At 40.6% G+C, this 21,556-nt stretch overlaps 1 protein-coding gene across 4 annotated transcripts in view; it reads left to right on the plus strand.

Annotated features, from left to right (window-relative positions):
* PSD3 (pleckstrin and Sec7 domain containing 3) overlaps window positions 1-21,556 on the plus strand; it is a 572,386-nt gene that overhangs the window by 512,670 nt on the left and 38,160 nt on the right. For all 4 annotated transcript variants that reach the window (XM_022571390.2, XM_022571392.2, XM_089903828.1 and 1 more), the window contains 2 exons: window positions 9,745-9,902; window positions 12,820-12,964. In XM_022571390.2, coding sequence (XP_022427098.2) covers window positions 9,745-9,902; window positions 12,820-12,964 — 303 coding nt within the window. The remainder of the gene's footprint in view (window positions 1-9,744; window positions 9,903-12,819; window positions 12,965-21,556) is intronic.

A 21,556-nucleotide genomic window follows, 5' to 3' on the forward strand; every position in this document is an offset into this window, starting at 1 on the left:
GAGGCTCCACTCTGATCATTCCCCCACCCCCTGCCTGATATCCCCCTTCCTGTGACTTTTGCAAAGAATGGATCCCCCGTGTCTATCTCATTTCTACTGAACCTCTTTTCTTTCCTGTTATTGATTTCTCTCTCAAGTAAAATAAGTCCTTTTCTCTCTTTCCATCCCTTGGACAGTTTCTGATATTATCCTGAGCTCTTGTTTTGCTTCTCCAGGTTATACACAGCCTTCCTCATGACCACCTCATTTCCTTTTCTGGCCCCCTCGCTTAATGTCACTTAATCACATTTGCCTCTAACTTTCAAGCAGAAAGGAAACCCATAGAGAATTGCAATAGTAATGTCAGAACCATTTACAAAATGTCATCTTGGGAGGAATAAACTTGGTCTCTATCCCCAAAAAGAGCTTGGGCTTACGGTGGTGGGTGAGAGACAAGTCTTAGGCCGTGAATGACTAGTGACATGATATACACCAAGGATATGGGTGAGCTGGGAAAGCATCAGTGAAAAGGGAATACCGCTGTGCGGGTAGTGGGCTGCAGTCTCTGAGAACTCTCTTGGGCAGGGCACTGCGAGGCACCTGCGGTGGAGTGAGTGGCTCTGTTTTCCAGCGGGGCAGGAAAGCACTCCTGTCCTTGTTTGGTTCCAGTACTTGCAGTGCCCCTGAGCCCCCATGCTTGGGAAATATATTACCTGATGGAGAGTTAATTATTATTATTGGAATATAAAGCCTTTGTGGCAGAGGAGTCTAATATCATTTCAATATAACACAGTTTATATATGCTTTGAAATTTTGAAATTGCTATGGATTGATGATAAAATGATTAAATTTTTGGTGGTGAAGATCCATCACTGTCGACATTCAGATATCAGCTTTATATCCTTTTGTTAACCGAGAGTGAGTCATCTGCTGGCAAATGCTGAAATAAGCCTTTGCTGTCACATAGCTTCAGAAATTCTGTTGGTTTCAGTCAAGGGCTTTGTGTCTGACACTGCTAGTCTCTGCCTTTTTCTTGAAAGTATTTTTTGGTAAGCTTTATGATGGTATTTTTGTTACAGGTCTGGTTGTAACAAAAGTTAACTATGTTATCCTTAAAATAAATTGTCAGGTGATTGATGGAATGGTTAAGAGAGATGGGTGCGGGTGGCTGGTTAGTGCGTGGCCGTGAATTACTTGATGATCGTATTCTCCACGCCAGGCTCTGGATAATGTTCTAATGCCTTTTATCTCTAGAGTGTAGAAAATAGGTATTCAGACCTGAATTTATTTGCCTTTACCATGTCTTTCAAATGTTAAAAAATGTTTGTTAGCTAAAAATTTAGTTTCCTGTCATAGTATACTGGGGACTCTATGTCCTCGATGCAAAATCTTCCATTCTTTCCTCGATTACTGAGATTTGTTCCACCTGCCTGTAAGGTTTTTGGATTGGAAGGGGAGTTGTTTGTTTGTTTGTTGCAGTGTTTGAAGTATAGGTGGCAACAATAGAGTGAGCCTGGACCAGGCAGAAGGAAGTACTGAAGACCAGGCCTTCCAGACTGTGATGATGGCAGCCTGGGCTGATGTGTCAAATACCAAGTGCCAGGAGCTGGCTGATCCTGGCCTGGGCCCCTGATAGCAAAAAGCTTCCCTGTGTGCTCAGGGCATTTGTATTTCCTTTTGTGAAACTGCTGGCTCTGTGCCCTCTCACACACTGAAGAGACCATGTGAACACTCTCTCATTCTCCAAAACAATGGAAAGTGCAGAAAACAAAAGTTAACTAGGTTTTGAAGCCTTAGGAGAATAATGATCATATCAAAGTTTTCATTAGTTATAAGTTAAATGAATGACCCAGTTCAGCAGAGCAATGTAGCCATTATACAAGGTATATTTAGGACATAAGCATAATGTTTTAAGACTATCAATTCATGAAAAAAACATTGCAGCTGGAAACACCTGGTCTCTGGATTTTAAGACACATAGGCTGTGCTCTGAAGGATTCTGTTTAAAAACACAATTCTCGGGCTTCCCTGGTGGCGCATTGGTTGAGAGTCCGCCTGCCAATGCAGGGGACACGGGTTCGTGCCCCGGTCTAGGAAGATCCCACATGCCGCGGAGCGGCTACACCCGTGAGCCATGGCCGCTGAGCCTGCGCGTCCGGAGCCTGTGCTCCACGACGGGAGAGGCCACAACAGTGAAAGGCCCGCGTATCGCAAAAAAAAAAAACAACAACAACAACAACAAAACACAATTCTCATTCAGGGGTCTAGCAAACAGAAACTAGTTTATTCCTATGAGTTGTTTTGTTCCCACATGAAGAGGCGCTGCAGTGTTTTGTGGCTTCTTCTAAGTTATTCGAGGGTAAGAGAGGTCCAGAACTCAAACCTCTTTTCCTGTTTGCTACTTGGGTCCCTAGGCAGTGCCTTTCTCTCCCTCTCTGTCTCCCTCTCTCCCTCCCTTCCTTGCAGTAAATATTATACCCATACCAATCCTGTGAAAGTCGTAGCAGGAAACATATGAATTAGATACTAACTTGGTCTCCAGGGCTCTGAACTGAGTGGTGGTGGGTGAGTGCTGGGCAGACACTTCAAGTGGTCCAGACAGTGCCAAGTGCAGCTTTAACAGAACGTTAGTGAGCCTGGAACTGAGAGGAAAGCAGGAATAGCCTCCTATCAATCAAAACCCTGATCATTATGTTAGTTAGAAATATGGAAGAAGTATGCAAGGGTGATAAGATGTTTTTTCTGCTTAAAAATGTTAAGAGCTCTTACGTTTCTTCAGATACTGAGTCATAGAATCCTGTAGTCTTTTTCTAAGGGCTACTCATGGTTGTCTGTCTGCCCTAATTCTCTTCCAGTTCAGCTGTGTAATCATTAAAAAGATAGATCCTAGCTTCCTGGTTCACTCACCAGATTTGTCCTAGAAAATGTCCTGTGTCTCACTGAAGTCTGAGGCCTGACTGAGAAAGCATTTCAAGTCCTTCAAGTCCTACTGTGTCCGTAAGTGCTCCCTCTGTATGTGGACCATGACGGGTTCCCGTGCTAACAAGGAAAGTCCTCCGCTACCCGCCCATGTGGGCCATCATCGCAACATGGAAACGGCACCATGTCCACCGTAACAGAACAAACTAATATAAACAAACATTAATCCTTTGACTTTAACTGGCTTATTCTTTCTTAATTCTCCTTACAGAAATATAGGACATATTTTTCTGACTTTAAAATTGTTTAGCTAACATGAGAAAATTAGTTGAAATGATCCTTTAGGCTCCTTTCAGCTTTAACATTCTGTGAATAAGTGATTTTCAAATATCTGATTATGTGAGTGATGGGCTAAAACATGCCTCCATTGGATTTCCTATTATGCCTTGTTCCCAGATTTATGGGAATACAGCGCACTCTGAGCTCCCTGGTAAAAGAAAAATGAAGCTGAATAATTTTTAGAAAGATACCTAACCAGAAATACTCAGAATTTTTAAAAAAGATAGTCATCAAATTATGAAAAATGTTTTAATGCCTTTTTTAAAATCAAGAATTAATGGACAGTTTAGGATCCAGTTTATTTTAATTACTGATATTTTTATTAAATCCTCATAGCCTCTCAAGGCTGTCCTCAGTTTTCCCATCTATATTCGCTCAGTAGAAATCAAGACTATTTCAGCTTTGTTTTAAATTGTTTTAATTAGGTATAGCAATTGTGCCTTATGCTTTGAAAACTGGAATCTGAGCATTTTTTAATTGACATTGATGAATTTCAGTTTAGATTTGGTCACTTTCCAAATTGGACTTTACATTCACCTGAGGGTACAGATTTTCAGACTTGATGCCAACCAATTATTTGTACATATGTAGATGATCTGTGTGTTATGATCCGACTTCACAAGACATTTAATTAACAAGCTTCTTAAGAAAAAGAAGAAAGTTTTTCATTTCATGCTTTAAATGAATTTAAAATAAATAGCATATTGTGAAATCAAATTCTTGGTGCTTATTAGGGGGGTAGAGTGCTCTAATGAATCATCCTAGATAAAAAGACGTAGATTGCAGTGAACACAGAGGAGAGTAACATGTTTTTAGGCATCATTTTCACCCTTCATTTGAGAAAATAGATAGTAATTAGGTGTCATAGAGCATTTTCTTTTCTTACAGAATTTCTTGATTGAATTTACCTTGCTCTCTTTTCTCATTTAGTTTGCACAGCCAAGAGTCTTAGGTTTGAAATGGTTTGATTACAATAATTTATCCCTTATTTCCTCCTTCCCAATACCGTCATTTAAACCATCTTCAATTTTAAGTAGTGAAAAATAAAGATGTCAGAATGAACTCCGTAGGATAAAGTCTTTTCTTTTTATTCAATTGTCAACTCTAATTTTTCCAATCTACCCTGAGTTTTGCTCATTTTTTTAATGGACTTGGAGCTACATTTTCTAGTAGGAATTCAGAATGCCAAACATGTTTTGTTTATATTTTGCCTTTTTGTTTTAATGGTAAAATAATATTACTATCAACTAAAAGAGTGGAAGCCCATGTTAGACTTGAAATTCCTAGACTTTGGTTTTATCCTAATTAAATAGATCTTATCGTCCATTTTTGGCCTGTGCAGTATTTTCCTTCCAATGTTAGGTACCTTAAGAGTTTAGGAAACTGTCTTAGAGTCCTCTTCAGAAACCATGGTGCAATTCTTCCAAGTTGATAATTACTGTTCACTTTTACTTAGAGCTATAATAAATGTTGCATTTTAAAATTCTTCGCACTTTTAGAGAGGTCTAAGAATGTCAACCTTTAAGCTTGGTTTTAAAGGAAAATAGCAGCAGAGAGAATATGCTCCAAGAATATGTGTAGTTGCTCCAAAGGTCTAAGTCATCCAATATTAATAGCTAAGGATTGGTCTTGGGTTTCTTATTCATCTGCAGCAGTTTGTTAGGCATCATGATATAGGTGGGACTTCAACTGATAAGAGTAGATTTGACCCTTGAACAACACAAATTTGAGCTGCACAGGTTCACTTTGTCAGCAGATTCTTCAATAGTAATGCACTACATACTACATGATTCATAGGAAGTTGAATTCGCTCACGGAGAACTGTGGATACAGAGGAACAGAGGTTAGGGAGGAACTTCATAAATGGAAGGCAGACTATAAGTTAAATGTGGATCTTCACTTGCCCCAACCCATGCGTTGTTCAAGCGTCAACTGTAGTTGTAATCATCCCAAGACACATTTATGGGATGAGAAAGGATGAAGGCCAGTGGCAGAACTGACAGCTGACAAACAGGCTAAAGAAGAGATAGCAGAGTCATGGTCAGAGTATAGGGGAGAAACCAGGAGAGAATTGTAAGGAGAAGCCATGGAAGAATTTCAAGAGTATTGTTGACTTCCTTTAGTGCTATAAGACGAAAACTTAAAAGAATCTATTAAATTTTGCAGTGAGGAGGTCATTGCTGACCTTTGCCAGAGCAGTTTCAATGAAGTGTAGAAATGGACTCTAGGTTCCAGTGGGTTAAAGGGTAAACTGGAAATTAACGTATAAAAGTAGTTAATGTGGACTCCTAACTCATTTTATATAAAGGAAAAAGAGAGGTGACAGCTAGAGGTGACAGCTAGGAGAAAGCAATATTCAGGAGGGACTATTATCTTACAAATAATAGAGAGACCTTGAGGGTATTTATAGGCTGTGGGGAAGAAGCCTGTAGATAACGAATGATTTAAAATATAGTGGAAGGATAATAACCAACGCAATAAGATCCTAGGAAGGGTTGGTGTAGGTTGATTCTGGAGTACAGGATTAGCCTTGAGCAGGACTCCTCTGTGTAAGGAGGAAAGAGGATAAAGGTGGTCACAAAATATGCATTTACAGGGCATGTAAGCAGAAAGTTTGAAATTTACAAGCTTGACCTTATAAAATACAAGTTCAAGCTATATGCTACTAAAAATTATTATTAGGGATTATATCAGCTAACATCTAAGTGCTTACTGTCTGCTGTGAGCATTATTTAGAGTTTTAAAAAAATAGTATCTCATTGAATTTCATCCTACAGCTCTATGAGGAAAGTATTATCACTACTCCTCAGTCAAAGAAAATGAAGTTTAATGAGTTTAAATAACTTGCCTCTGGTCATAGAAATGTTAAGTACCATAACAGAGCTAGACATTGGAAGAGATGGGTCTAACCCCAGGCACCTGTGCTCTTAACCATCTTTGTCCTGGGATAGGAGTGTTGAAGAGAATGGTGGATGTTTGGCAGAATGGACCAGAGGGGTTATCGTGGAGGAGTAAAAGCATTGTCGGTCGGCACTGGGTGCAGCCATAGCTGGAGACCATACATCTGGGTGGCACACATCTGCATAGCTGGGTTGGTTGTCTTTAGCAGCTGTCAGCAGTGCAAGTGAGTGATCATATAAGGAGAACTAGGGTGGGATTTTTTTTAGTTCCAAATCAGATAGATGAGAATGTTAGGGCATAGCTGAGCAAAAATTCCTAAATTCTAAGGATAAAAATAAAACTCTATGAGATTCCTGACAGAAAATACAAGAAAAGCAAAAGAGAATCAGACTGGTGTTGGACTTTAGTAAAACTGGAAGCTAGAAGACAGAATAGCATCTGCAGAGTACTGAGTGGAAAAAGACTGCAGCCCAATGCTCCATACCCAGTTCTCCACCTGAGAAAGAAAGCAAGAGACACTTGAAAGTAAGGACTGGAGGACATCACCCACCTGAGAAAAGTACTTGCAAGAGGAGAGAATAACAAAGGGATGAGAAAAGAGACCTCAAGATGGAGAAAAGATAGAAAGTAGGTGAGCAATGAAACATGGACACAATTAAATCTAAAAGAATAGGGAGAGATTCAGGGAATATGTAATGTAAGTGCAAGATAGGATTTCTTGAAACAGAAAATACATAATACAAGATAATTTTAATAAGCTTGCAGAATAAAACATACTAAACTTTTATCAAAATTTAGGATTAATGGGAAGGGTAGGGAGGGAAGTGAAACTATTTTAAAAGTCTTGTTGATACAGAGAAATAGAGTGTTTGGTGGGAGAAGAGAGCCTTTTAAGTTTCCATCTTATGTAAGTAAGCACTAACGTGGATAAAGAAGAACATTTTAAAATAATAAATAGCACACAGAACATGGTAGAAAAATACTGTAAGAACATAGAGGAAATGAATCAATAAACTTGAATATAAATACACACTCATCCCTCAGAGAATAACTTTTTTTTGCGGTACACGGGCCTCTCACTGTTGTGGCCTCTCCCGTCGCGGAGCACAGGCTCCGGACGCGCAGGCTCAGCGGCCATGGCTCACAGGTGTAGCCGCTCCGTGGCATGTGGGATCTTCCCAGACCAGGGCACGAACCCGTGTCCCCTGCATCGGCAGGCAGACTCTCAACCACTGTACCACCACGGAAGCCCAGAGAATAACTTTTTTTTTATGTCCATGGAGCAATAACAAAAACTAAACAAGTTGTTGGAAAACTTTGAGAAATTAACCTTAGCGAATTTTAAGTAAATAAAATAGATTTTACAGACCACATTCTCTGGTCACAAACCAATAAAATTGGAAATATATCATGATAAATAACTAAAAACTTTAGGTGCTTTAAATTTGAGAAACATTCTTTAACATGACTAAGATTGAAGAAGAGAGAAAAAAATAAAACTACAAATCATCTAGAGAACAATGAAAAAATACTCTTCATTCCCAAGCTATGTGTATCCTGTACTCAGAGGAAAAATTATAGTCTTAAATTCTTAATTAAAGAAGAAATATGAAAAATAAAAAACTAATCGTTTTAAATTCAAACAACAAAAAATTAACCAAAAGAAACTAGTGAGAAAGAATTAAGATAAAAACCCAAATTATGGACCTGGAATATCAAAAAACGGTGCATACAAATTTCTAGGCTGATCTCTGTGCAAACTCAAATATCAGGTGTGTTAGAGATCAGTATGTACGGAAATGGACTTAGTGTATAAACTCTCTGAAGACAGTTTTGTCCCTGATCACTTATCCCCATTCCCCATAATTCATCCACACCAGATTCCTATCTGGAGCTAAGTGGGTAAGCTGAGCTCACGGCCAGCCATGCAGGGCTCTATTGCAGTCTAATTCTGAGGCCGGGGGGAATTTGTTGTCATGCTGCCTCTAGCTGATACTCCTGCTCTAATAACAGTTTCCCTGGAAGGAGATCTGTGAAGTTTTCACTAAATCTAAATCACTAAGAAAAATCCCATGTAGAAAAGACAAGACCCCAAAACATAGCTAGATTATAGTTTTTTGCATTAATGGAAATTGTAGAACAGATACATGTAAATATATTGTATTTATTTTAAGATTTTAAAATAATTCTCCTTTATTCCTCATACTTCTCTGGAAAATGGTTGTCCACAGCAGTTCTTAATCTCTGAAGCTTAAGAAAATTGAGCTAGCAATCTTAAAGTAGTAATTTTATCATTTAGTATTATAAATTGTGTAATTTTTATATTGCTGTTGGCATTTACTGAGTATCTTAGGTTTTCCCACCTTTGTCTCAGCACTGTCACTGACAGTGATCACTAAGGATCAGCAGCTGCTGTTTATTTCTGACTCACTTTGAATCTATGGCAAGAGTACCTCTGAAGAGCTCGATTTGTGCTGGGGCCACGGGGAAGGGAGGAGGAGGTATGGGAGATTGTAATTATCATTTTGAAAATTTGTAAAACCAGACTGCGATAACAGAATAAACAATGTCTTCCTTTAGGCTTTTAGTACTAATTAGAAGGTGAGGACTTGTGTGTGTGTGTGTGTGTGTGTGTTCTTTACAGAAGAAGTGCAAGTTTATTTAGCATCAAGTCTGATAAAATATGGGAAGCGGGGAGGGGAACTTAAACATCTGAAAACTAAAAGACATCTCCTACAACACTTTGTAATGTCTACTATATTGACATTAGTTTCCAGGCCTTTTTTATTCTTATGGACCCAAGGAAACTACTAGATATAATAATAATATCACATTTGTTTTAAATTCTTATTTTTCTACTAGTTGGGATTTTTTTTTAGTTACATTTGGAAGGAAGCCATACAAAAGAACCTTTATAAATTCTATGAATTGTGTCTGGATCATGCCCAAAGATAAAATTGCATCTATCCATGACACCCTCCTTTTTATGTAATTTTACCCATTTTCCAAATTTATGATAATAGAGCTAAGCTTTCTCCTGATTTAAGATTAAACCGATTTTCCTCTTTTCTTTCAGAGAACAGCTGGAGAAATTGTTTTATTTTACTGTTCATTTTTCTTTTAATAATATTTGCCTCAAAAGAAAGTATTGGGAAAATGTAGTATCTTTTGGGCAAACACAGTGGCATGGGTTTTCACCATCAGTACAGTTCTGCTGATGCATCCTGGGGGCTTTTGCATAAGTCCTTTAGCTCCTGAAACCAAATCACCCTATTAGACCTAGCTTCATTTCAAATCACTATAAAACATGTGTGATAGATATTTTGTCTTTGATCTTCCTTAGCTCTTTACTTTAATTATTATATACCAGCTTTTTCAAAAGTGCCCCTTTGGTAAATGTGTATTTTCTCATTCTGAGCATACTTTTCAAAGAACAGGATTTTTTATGACATTTATGAAGTAGCAAGGAGTTGTTTCTACCCACCATTCATTTCACTTTTTTCATGCACCTTCATGGATTCTCTAAAATGTTTCTTATAGTCTTAGATTTTAAAAAGAGAAGATGAAGTCTGAACATGTCTTTGCTTTCTTCGTATCTGCCCACAGGATGAATATAAGCCAGAGAAGGCCCTGTCGGAAGAGGACCTGAAAAACGCTGTGAGTGTGCACCACGCACTGGCGTCCCGGGCCACGGACTACGAGAAGAAACCCAATGTGCTCAAACTGAAAACTGCTGATTGGAGGGTCTTGCTTTTTCAAGCCCAGTAGGTTTCGCTGGTTGGTTTGGTTTGGTTATTTAGTTTGCAGAGCACCACTTTACACCGAGAAATAGAATCGGGATCTGCAGGGGAAACTTTTTGAGTTGGAGTCAAAGTCATTAACTGGTTGCAGTAGAGAGACAACTGTCTAAGAAAACTAGAATACGAAATAGAAACCCTAGGGCAAGCTTTTTGTTTGCTGCAAAGTAGCCCTGTGACCCTTTGTCAACCACTTACCACCTCTAGACTGTAATACCCTCGTAAATAAAATACAAGGGTGTTAGTATGCAAGTTCTGTCACACAGTGAGTAAAATAGACCTGGATTCAGATTACTGTTTCCTAACTCTTTGTCCTATCGTGTAAATTTAACCTCTTTGAACCTCAGCTGGTGGCTAGTGTAGATAATGATAATAATAATGTTAATAATGTTTATTTCTCAGGGTTCTTGTGGAAGCAAATGAGATGAAGCATGTAAAGAGCCTCACACAGTGCCTGGCACACAGAGGCTGTTCAAGAGGTGTAGATTTTCATTTTGCTCTCTCTCTTCTCTCTCCTTCTGAGCCCTAATAGTTTGTGATTAAACTAGAAGGAAAATATAAAATCATATTGTGGGCAAGGAAATGGGATGGAGTGCCATTTTAATAAGGGGTCTGTGACAGCCTTTAGATTAAAAATGGAACACTCCACGTGGAGAATTCTGGATTTATGAAGTGAGAAACTTTGGATGTTTAGAACTGAGCCTCTAGAACAGGAATTTTAATAGCACACATAGCATCAGTGTCCGTGGCAGGCAGTGTTAATTATTCATGGCATGCCTTTTACAGCCTGAGCTTGACTTCAGAATCACTCTCAACACAGCACTACCAACTGGCTGCATTAGGCACTGGCATTAAATTTGACATCAATAGAGTAAACACAGGTATCTGCAGGCTTGCTGATCAAAACAGTGGAAGACTAGCAGAGGAAATGAGAACAAGAACCAGGTACTCTGGTGATTTGGGGATGCTGAGCTTGCAAAGGCATGAGATTGCTGACATCAGGTGAGGAGGAAGTTGTAAGGAAACCCAAGTCACACAGGAGTTTTTGGTGTGGGAGATGGCTAGCAGCACAAGGGAGCCACAGCCGGATGTGTAATCACAGCCATTAGTCATAAAGGGCCCCCACGTTATTCTGTTCCCCAGCATTATTGTTTTTAAATGTCTAAAATGCTGGATACGGTAACTAAGGAGAGCTAATTACTCCAAGTGGGATTGATGCAGAAATCAGTCGATTGAAATAACAGGTTGGAGAGGCACACGGGTCAGAGAGGCATGCAGGGCATGATGAGGGTGACACCTGGGTGTGGTGTCAGGTTAGGGTGGTAGCTTTCAGAGTATTCAGTACAGGAAATGATTTTAGATGGGCTGACTTCTTGTCCATCTTTTTATTGATTATATACATGGTAGGTATCTCACCTAGTTCAGGACTATTTCTTCCATTGATTTATGAGTTCACAAGTGCTGTCAGTGCTGGGCTCTGCAAACATGACATATAAGTTAGAAGTATGATACCGACATCAGGAGATTTCCACACCCTCTCAGGTGGATTTTTTTATGTCCTACTCAGGTATACTGTACATGCTTTTAAGTGTACAATGATGTTTAGCAAATTTGCAGAATTGTGCAACACACTCCAGTTTTGGAACACTTTCATCACCCCACCCCAATCCCCTGTGCCATTCTCACCCACAGCCCAGACACCACTAGTTTCCTCTTTGTATTGCCCTTTCTGGATTTTCCATATAAATGCAGTCACAGAATACATGGGCTTTTCTTTAACTCAGTATGAAATTTTGTGGTCATCCATGCTGTAATCTGCCTCAGCACTCCATACCTTTGCTGCTGCGTGGTATTCCACTGTACAGATATAGATCGTGGTTTTGTTTTTGTTTTGTTTTTAATTTTTTTTTATTTTTGGCTACGTTGGGTCTTCGTTGCTGCACATGGGCTTTCTCTAGTTGCGGCGAGCGGGGGCTACTCTTCATTGCAGTGAGCGGGCTTCTCATCGTGGTGGCTTCTCTTGTTGTGGAGCACAGCTCTAGGGGCGCGGGCTTCAGTAGTTGTGGCACACAGGCTCAGTAGTTGTGGCTCATGGGCTCTAGAGCGCGGGCTCAGTAGTTGTGGCGCACGGGCTTAGCTGCTCCTTGGCATGTGGGATCTTCCTGGACCAGGGCTCGACCCCATGTCCCCTGCATTGGCAGGCAGATTCTTAATCAGTGCACCACCAGGGAAGCCCTAGACCATGTTTTGTTTATTCATTCACTAGTTGATGGACATTTAGAGTGTTTATCCTTTTTGATGCTTATAAATAGTGCTGCTATGAACATTCACATACAAATCTTTTAGTGCCTATATGTTTTTATTTCCCTTGAGTGTATACCTAGAAGTAGAATTGCTGGGTTGTATAATAAATTTATAGTTTATAGTTTTTAAGAAACTGTCCAGACTACTTTCCAAAGGGGGTGTATATACCCTTTTACATTCCCTCTATCAGTTTATCACTCAGTTGCATTTTAAAATCAAATTATGTGATTGGAAGAGATGAGTTAATTTTTAAATTAATTTTTGACCTAGCCTAGTATCAAATAGAAAGTAGGGGGTTTAGTAAATATTTATTGTGAAGTGATTTTGCTTTATTTCCTTCTGTATCCTTGGGGGAAAATCATAGCCTTACACTATGATGATCCTAGGTTCCAGGGCCTTTTATTACCATGGTGATTGCTTTTGAAAATGTTAGTCTCCAATGAAGTTTTGTCAGGGATTATTTGTACCAAGAAGAATAAATGATTTTATATGCCATTTTAGATCAGTAATGAGAAATGGGCAAGATGTGATGCACTTAGATACAGAAATACCCTAACGTAAATATATCTGTTTCTCATAGGAGTCCAGAGGAAATGCAAGGGTGGATAAACAAAATTAATTGTGTTGCAGCTGTATTTTCTGCACCACCATTTCCAGCAGCCATCGGATCTCAGAAGAAGTTTAGTCGTCCACTTCTGCCTGCCACCACTACAAAATTGTCTCAGGTTAGTCATTTTGATCGTGCTTTGACCTTGGAAAAAAGCACTTTGTAAAATAATCTTCTTAATATTTGTATTTGAATAATACTCCATATTTTGGGGGCAGTGATGAGACCTTGCCCTGGAGGACAGTGTTGTACAAGTGGGGCAAAATGCAGTGTGCTGGCTTTTACACTTCATGTGGGAAGCTGACACAATTGAGTCAAGGTTGGTAGGACACATACTTTGAATTAGTTTCTAAAATTCATATTAGTTTACTACTTAGTCATTCCAGCCTCATGTTTTATTTTTATTTTTGTTTTTACTAACAGTGCACATTTTTTAAATAACTGGCTAATGTTAGACATCATGGCTTGGAAACAAGCTTTTTATTCATTCATTCATTCATTCAACTTTTTATTTTATTGAGCTTTTCCCATATCCCAGACTGTATCTGATGCTGAGTACATAAAAATACTCCCAGGGATCCACTATTCACAGTGCAGTGGGGCAGAGCCTTCCCTACCTCTCAGGGAGGATCTAAGTGAACCCTGGTGATTTTCCCAGCTAATCCAGACAAAGCATGCTAGAACTCTCTTCAGATGTATTAACATGAGCTGCTCTCCTTTTGTAGGAGTGATCTCTCTAAAGACCACATTTTATTGTGTTCCTTTCTTACTTAAAACTCTGTTCTAAGATATTGCATACAAGCCACGTTTGCCAATTTTAAACCTGTCTGCAGTGCCTCTATTGCCACTGATTAGTTAAGGATTTTGGAAGCTACTTTGATGTCTTTGTGAATTTCTTATTGGTGCAATAATAGAAATAGTTTCACCTGGCTTTAATCAACCAAGTCTTGATATTAGCTAGCTCCTCTACACATCTGACATCATGAATGGAACATTTATTAATAAATATGTATCATGTGCCTGTTGTACCTCAGAGACTATTTTTGGCACTGGAAATAGGAAGGCAAGTGAAACCCAGGCGGTCTCTGGGATTGAATTGGCAAATATAAACAAGCAAGTAATTGTAACGCAGTTTGATTAGAGGTACATGAAGGATAAGTCCAGAGTACTGTTGGGGTGCAAGTTAGGGCCTGGCCTTGGAGGAAGGAGGAAGTGTGCTAGCTAATATGAAGCTCACAGGATGAGCAGCAGGTAGGTGTGCTGTGGGAAAGAGAATGATCCAGCAGAGGGTCCGAAAGGCCTAGAGGAGAAAGCACTGGGATGTAGGAGGTAACATAAGTTATCAGATGTGACTTGAGTACAGAGTGTTGTGAAAAGGCAAGAAATGTTCCTCTGTGGAGGTAAGCAAATGCCAAATGATGAAAAGTCTTGTTTGTCAGGTGTAGGATTTTGGTTGCTTCACTGGTTCCCAGCATCCTTAGGATAATAGTATAAGCAGGAAATTAATGTGATCAAATCTGTGCTTTAAAAATTATTCTTGTTACAATAGGAAGAAAGTACTAGAGGAGGAAACTGCTAAAGCAGGAAGGCGCTTTCAATAATGCAGGGGAAAACTAAGTTAGTTAAAGAGGAGGTGGGCAGAAGTGGAAGGGTTTGGGGCACGTTGATGGTCCTTAGTGCTCCCTGAAGTGAGGAATAAGGGCTGTCACCTGGGCTTGGACACTGAGGACTGTGGTGTCTGATCTGGCTTTTGGGACCCCATGGTCTCCTGCTTTCCCTCCTGGTGCATCTTCCCAGGGTCCTTTCCTGTGTCCTTTTCCTCTTTCTACCTCCAAATATTGCAATGAGTGCTCAGAAGCAGACCAAAACAGACACTTGAGAAACAATAGTTTTTAAGTTAGTCAAGAAAAAACCCAGGGAGAATGTTATGCCAAGAGAAGGGGGGAAAGATCAGATACAAATAGGACCAAAAGATCTCCTGTGAAGTGGCAGGAGGTGACTGGGTCCTACAGTGAGAGCAGTTTCGGGAGTGATGGTGGAGCGGCCGCGTTGGTCATCCTTAAGGGGGATGGAAGGCAGTGAGGATGTGGAGGAGGGGACGTGTGCGAGTCCTGCCTGAGTTCATAAAGACAAGCTGGCGCTGAGAACAGAGGAGGCATGGTTTCAGTAGAGATTCTTTTGTTTCTGTAAGTTCATAATTATTATGAACATGATTTGGATGCTCCCACGTAAGCATTGCTATTCCTGTCTAGTTCATAGACTGACTACTGAAAAAGCTGTTAAGAATAGAAAGGACTGAGCCAGCTCACTTTACAAGGCAGAATGGCATTTAACTTTCAAGGAAAATAAATATTCTAAGAGAAAAGGAAGGTTTTACCTCTTATTGATGACCAGAAAGTACGTTGGCAGACCTCTCCATCTACCCAACTAAAATACGAACTCTTAAAGCAAATGCATTTCCCCACTATAATTTTGGGTACTTGACATAAATAGTAAGCCACATTACATAAGGTAAGAGGAGAGAAAAGCAATTGAATAACTAGAGGCAAAAAAATACTTTCAAAAGTTGAGTTTTATTTTATTAATTTCACTAGGAATTTTCCAATCGTTATCTTTCAATAGATTGGTCTTTCTCACAACTACTCCTATAAAAGATCCGGGGGGAAAGGTGATCTGAAGTTAAAGAGGAACATTAATAAGTATAGAGCAACATGAGAGCTTTTCCTTGTTCTTTCCTCACTGTAGAACCTACATTTCTGTTTATTTTCTACTTTGAAAAATGTGTTACTATCCTACTTATGTATGGGCTGTACATTAGTTAAGTCACTTATACGTGAAAATGAATGTGTTTATCTATTTGTATATTTTTACCACAAGACCATACCACCTTTATCAAGGCAGAATCTCTTATTTTAAACAAATGTCCTACATTGGAATTAAAAACAGAATGCATAACTTTTTTGATATTTTTCCTCACTTTGAACATGGAGGTGCAAAAAATGCATATGTAATATGATCAAAATGATGGGTTCAAGATTTTAAATACGCAAGTAGTAACCCGAAAGAAGCATCCTCTTTTGTCACATAAGATGACCAAACCCTTCTGGGAATTTAATTTCTTTGTAAAAGAATACGATGACTTCCTCCCAGACAAGTAAGTCACTGAGCCTTTGTGGGCCTCAGTTTTCCATCTGGAAGATTAGGAAGTTTTCTAGAATGTTTTTTAGAATGTTTTTTAGAAAGTTTTCTAGAATGTTTTTTCTAGCTCTGTATTTTTTGCCCAGGTCGTCGTGTTTGTTTACTAAAAATGAAAAATGTGCTTTACCTTTGAGAGTAATAGGACAATTAGAAACGAATATGTAGAACCAAGCACATGATAAAGAACAGGTTAGAAAGAGGGAGAGAGCGTTGGTTTGCACACAGCCTGGTGCAGGTGTTTGGGGTACCGTCCGTTTCAGATGGAGACTCTTGGGGCATGTCTTGGCTGGAGTCACAGTGCACCTTCAGTGAACCTGGAAGGTGTGTCTGGATGCGCCCACAGGGCCTCCAGTGCCTTGAGGGTGAGGCCTCCTCCTTTAGCCCGGGCATTCTCAGTCTCGGCCCTGCTGACCTTTTGGCCTGGGTAGTTCTTTGTTGTGGATTGTAGGATGTTGGGCAGTATCCCCAGCCTCTACGCACTTGATGCCAGTATCATCCCCCTAGTTGTGACAACCAGAAATGTCTCCAGACATTGCCAAATGTCCTGTGGGGCCAGTCCCTGCTGTTGGGAGCCACTGCTCTAGCCTGGCCGTCTTTCCTTTCTCCGCATGCCCACAGCCTGGCTGCAACTCCCCTAAATGCCAGAACACTTGGATAATTTCAGTTTACAAAATAATGTATAACAGTGTGAGTGCCCTGCTGGAAAAAAGTCAAACAGTGTTAGGAAAAAACTAAACATTCAATTAGAAGATTGTTTGGTGCTTTTAAAGACACACTGTTCACCACCGTGTCATTTGCAGGCTTTTCTTTAATTTATTCTTGTCTTCTCTCCAAACCATATTAGCCGTCGTTATTGGAATTGATTATTGTCAGAGCAGCGTGGTTCTTTCTGAGCAACTCTGCTGTGTGGGAAGAGTTGCCTTCTTCTAGTTGTTTTTCATGACCATGTTGCCAGGGCACATTTTTCTTCCTCTGTCGCAGGTAGAGAGACTAGTATGAAAATGTAAGTTTTGTTTCTCCTTCTGGCGTAGCACTCCAAACTTAGGATTTCATGGTTGGCCGTCTTCAAGATCTACTGGACCTCCTTTTCTACTCATCAAAGTAGTCATTTTCAGACATTAATGTGCATAAGAATTATCTGGGGACTTATTTAAAGCGCACATTTCTCATCCCCCGGCCCCCCGCCTCGATTGATCAGGTCTGGGCCAGGGTCCCGGGGAATATGTGTGTTTCTGAGACACACCGGTGTCCTGCTATACGCAGTGCAGACCAGAGACCCTGCCCTGTGACAAAACCTGCCTCCGTTTCACTACTTCTCTGGAGACCTGTACCTCATGACAGTGTCATTTCCTCAGGTACCTTGTCCTGTTTTCTGCTTTGAATTCCAACCACTGTTCTGTAGAAGTTTGACTCAATGGAAGATCACTAAATGCTAACTACTGAGGGCCAGCCTTGTGATTAACCCAGTCGCAAACAGGAGATTCTGTGTTTGCTTCTCACCCTCGTGCTATCCTGTGCTTTGACCACATGGCAGTAGTGCTAAGGACAAGGTGAGTGGGGCAATGTTGGTTCACAAACTGGCCCCATATGAGGAGGGCAAGGAGAGACCGAAGAAGGATGCAGCCACTCCGGACTGGTAGGTGGCAGGCTTAATAAGCAAGGGAACTTGCGAGGCTTGTCTTGGGCATCTGAGACACAGCGGATCTCTGCACCCGCCTCCAGGATCTTAAAGTTTATAAGCATCCTTAAGTGGGTTCCAGTCAGGTAGGCCGTCCAGATGGTCCCAACACCACCTTACTGTCTCAAGGCCGCGTCCTTGGGCAGCTCCTAACACGGGGAAGGCAAGCGGAATGCACATTCTGAGGTCGGGGGCTGGGTGAGGAGCCTCCTGGTGCCCAGGTCCGGCTCCAGGGTCAACCAGCTGACTCGCCCTCTCAACGCCCCTCTCCACAGGCAGACGTTAGGAGCAGAGCTTTCAGAGGATGAAGGCATTCTCAGAGTGTGTCCTGGCCAGAACCACACCCTTCCCACCCCACTCAATGTCATACTTTCAGTCCTGTCACTTCTACTTCCTACACATCTTTCATATCCTACCCACATCTCTTAATTCAGACTCTTATTATCTTGTACTCAGATCACTGGTGTCCTAATTTTTTGGTCATTTACCTTATCAACACTAAATATTTGAGCAGATATCCTTCAATATGTGTATTTTTTAAATAAAATATATTACATGTCTTACTACCAGTATAACATGAAAAAGTGCTGAACATCATTAGTCATTAGGGGAATACAAACCAGAACCATGAGATACCATTAGGATGGCTATGAGTTTTTAAAAATTTTTATGAAAAGTAATATATTGGTGAGGTTATGGAGAAATTAGAACTCTCATATATTGCTGACAGGAATATAAAATGAAGCAGCTTCTTTGGAAAACACTTCAGTGGTTTATCAAATGATTAAACATAGAGTTAGCATGTGACCCAGTAATTTCACCCCACTTTGATAACAAGAGAATGAAAATATACATTCCCATAAAAACTTTTACATGAATGTTCACAGCAGCATTATTCAAACGGCCAAAGGTAGAAATGGCCATCAGCTGATAAATGGATGAATAAAACGTGATATATCCATACAACGGGACTTTATTCAGCCATAAAACACTGAAGCACTGATACATCCTACAGTGTAGATGAACCTGGGAAACCTTGCTAAGTAAAAGAAGCCAGTCACAAAAGGAACGTGTTGTGTGATTCTATTCCAAAAGGGTCTCTTTTAGGGGATCTAAAATGTCATAAAATTAAATGTGGTGATGGTTGCACAGCCCTGTGAATATATTAAAAAACTCTGAATTGTACATTTCAAATGGGTGATTTGTGTGGTCAAGTGTGAATTATATCTCAGTGCTGATTTTAAAAATTCTTCCCAGTGGATCACCTTGCCTGGGGCGCATGCCCTGCCTTGGAAAACTCTGGCAGACCCTTCCTAGAACCACGGGAGATCTCCCTTCCTCTCATCTTGCTTCTCTTCAGTCCATCCTGCACAGTTCTGGCTAAAACATGATTGCTTTGATGTCACTTAACCTTAACTGGCTCACTATTGCCAACAAGATGCAGTCTAGACTCCTTGGCATGAACTTGGACCACACTTTGAGAATAGACAGCTTTCGTATTCATTTACTAGAGGGTTGAATTAAATAGTTAACATATACTAGATACTCAATAAAACAATTAGGTTATTATGCTGAAGCTCACTAAACACTGCTTAAGGTCTTTAAAACCGTCTTAAACGTGAAATGATGAAACAAAATCTTTCTGATGGTGCTTTCAGCAATAGCCCCCCTCGGGCTGACTTGAAGGCAGGTGTTCTTTAGTCTAAATTCCTGCGGTTTGGGTTTGATGAAGCTGCAGTATTTAGCAATTTGACTTGTTCATTGCCTAGCAGATTCCTAGAAATGCCATTACCTTCTAAATCATGTCTACTTTAAAACAGCACAAGGAAACAGTCTGAGGTTTCCCTCTTTACCTTCCCTTTTTTTAAATAAGTAAGTCAATTTATTCCATTTTTAAAAAGTAAGTCAGCTCCTGTTTCCTGAGAGACCCATATATCAGGTACTGTGTGAGGTGTGTGGACATTACAAAAATAGCTCAGACCTGGTTTTGGCTCTCAGCTAATGGAAGCTGAAGGGGTCAGTTGATGTTAGGCAGGTCATGTCTACAAGGCAGAACGGTGCCTCTCGTTCTCTCCCCCGCCCAACACCATGCTAGACACTGGATGAGTTGAGAGAAGGGAAAATGAACTTGCTCTGCCTCCAGAGAGCTTATAAACAGTAGAGGAGATGAAATTCCCGCAGGGGTCAGGGTATGTTTTGTACTGAGCATGTGGTGTAGACCTGTAAGTGCTGTACACGCAGCAGAGGAATCGGCTGTGAATCCGGGGAACTCTGGCTTTGAGTGGGGTTTGCAGAAAGGACCTAGTTGTTAAAACCGGGTGTCTAAGAGCCACGGGAGAGAAGGCAGTTGAGGACCAATGCGTTTACCAAGAGCCTTGACGGCTCAGGTTAGCACTGATCCAGCAGGGAGCAGACTCTTTTGAAGCTTGTGTTTTCAGCAGCCCTTTGGATTTTATACAGTTGTCTGGAGGCTCAGAGTTGGGAGAATGGGGCTGCTGCCCCTCTGCCTTTACCTCTGGGGCCTCAAGCAAGGACTTGACCTTTCTGGATCTCCATGGCCTCCAAGAGGAAGAGGTTAGAGGGGCGAAGGCCAGGTTCTCTTTCACTTTAGAATTCCTGGGGTTCTGTATTCCACAGTGGGAAAAAGCACCCAGCACAGCACCTGTCAACCTAGTACGTGTCCAGTTAGAGTGCGGGCGCACAGCTGTGTTCTACCCACCCACCCCCAACCCTCTGCCGCCTCCCTCTGGTCTTCTTCCTTCCTCCCCTCCTTAAGTCTTATGCTTGGTATAAAAGGATGGAGAGCTGACTTCTGTGCCTGGCTGGTGGCTGAACCATTGGGCTGTGCTTCGGAAGGGAAGGCTCTTGCACTGTCTCAGCCCTGGACTCACTGTGAGATCTTGAACACTGTCCCCATTGCCAAAGCAGCTAAGAAATACTTTCTTCATGAAATTAGAGTTTGGTATTTTTTTTTAACATCTTTACTGGAATATAATTACTTTACAATGGTGTGTTACTTTCTGCTTTATAACAAAGTGAATCAGCTATACGTATACATATATCCCCATATCTCCTCCCTCTTACATCTCCCTCCCACCCTCCCCATCCCACCCTTCTAGGTGATCACAGAGCACTCAGCTGATCTTTCTGTGCTATGTGGCTGCTTCCCACAAGCTATCTGTTTTACATTTGGTAGTGTATATATGTCCATGCCACTTTCTCACTTCATCCCAGCTTACCCTTGCCCCTCCCCATGTCCTCAAGTCCATTCTCTACCTCTGTGTCTTTATTCTTGTCCTGAAAGGTTCTTCAGAACCTTTCTTTTTTTTTTTTTTGTAAGATTTCATATATATGTGTTAGCATACGGTATTTGTTTTTCTCTTTCTGACTTACTTCACTCTATGACAGACTCTAGGTCCATCCACCTCACTACAAATAACTAAATTTCGTTTCTTTTTATGGCTGAGTAATATTCCATTGTATATATGTGCCACATCTCCTTTATCCATTCGTCTGTTGATGGACACTTAGCTTGCTTCCATGTCCTGGCTATTGTAAATAGAGCTGCAATGAACGTTGTGGTACATGACTCTTTTTCAATTATGGTTTTCCCAGGGTATATGCCCAGTAGTGGGATTGCTGGGTCGTATGGTAGTTGTATTTTTAGTTTTTTAAGGAACCTCCATACTGTTCTCCATAGTGACTGTATCCATTTACATTCCCACCAACAGTGCAAGAGGGTTCCCTTTTCTCCACACCTTCTCCAGCACTTACTGTTTGTAGCTTTTTTGATGATGGCCATTCTGACTGGTGTGAGGTGATACCTCATTGTAG

This window comes from Delphinapterus leucas, chromosome 21, assembly GCF_059928025.1.
Source record: "Delphinapterus leucas isolate spDelLeu-1000000601 "Yukka" chromosome 21, BTC_Dleu_Yukka2, whole genome shotgun sequence".
Lineage (NCBI taxonomy): Eukaryota > Metazoa > Chordata > Mammalia > Artiodactyla > Monodontidae > Delphinapterus > Delphinapterus leucas.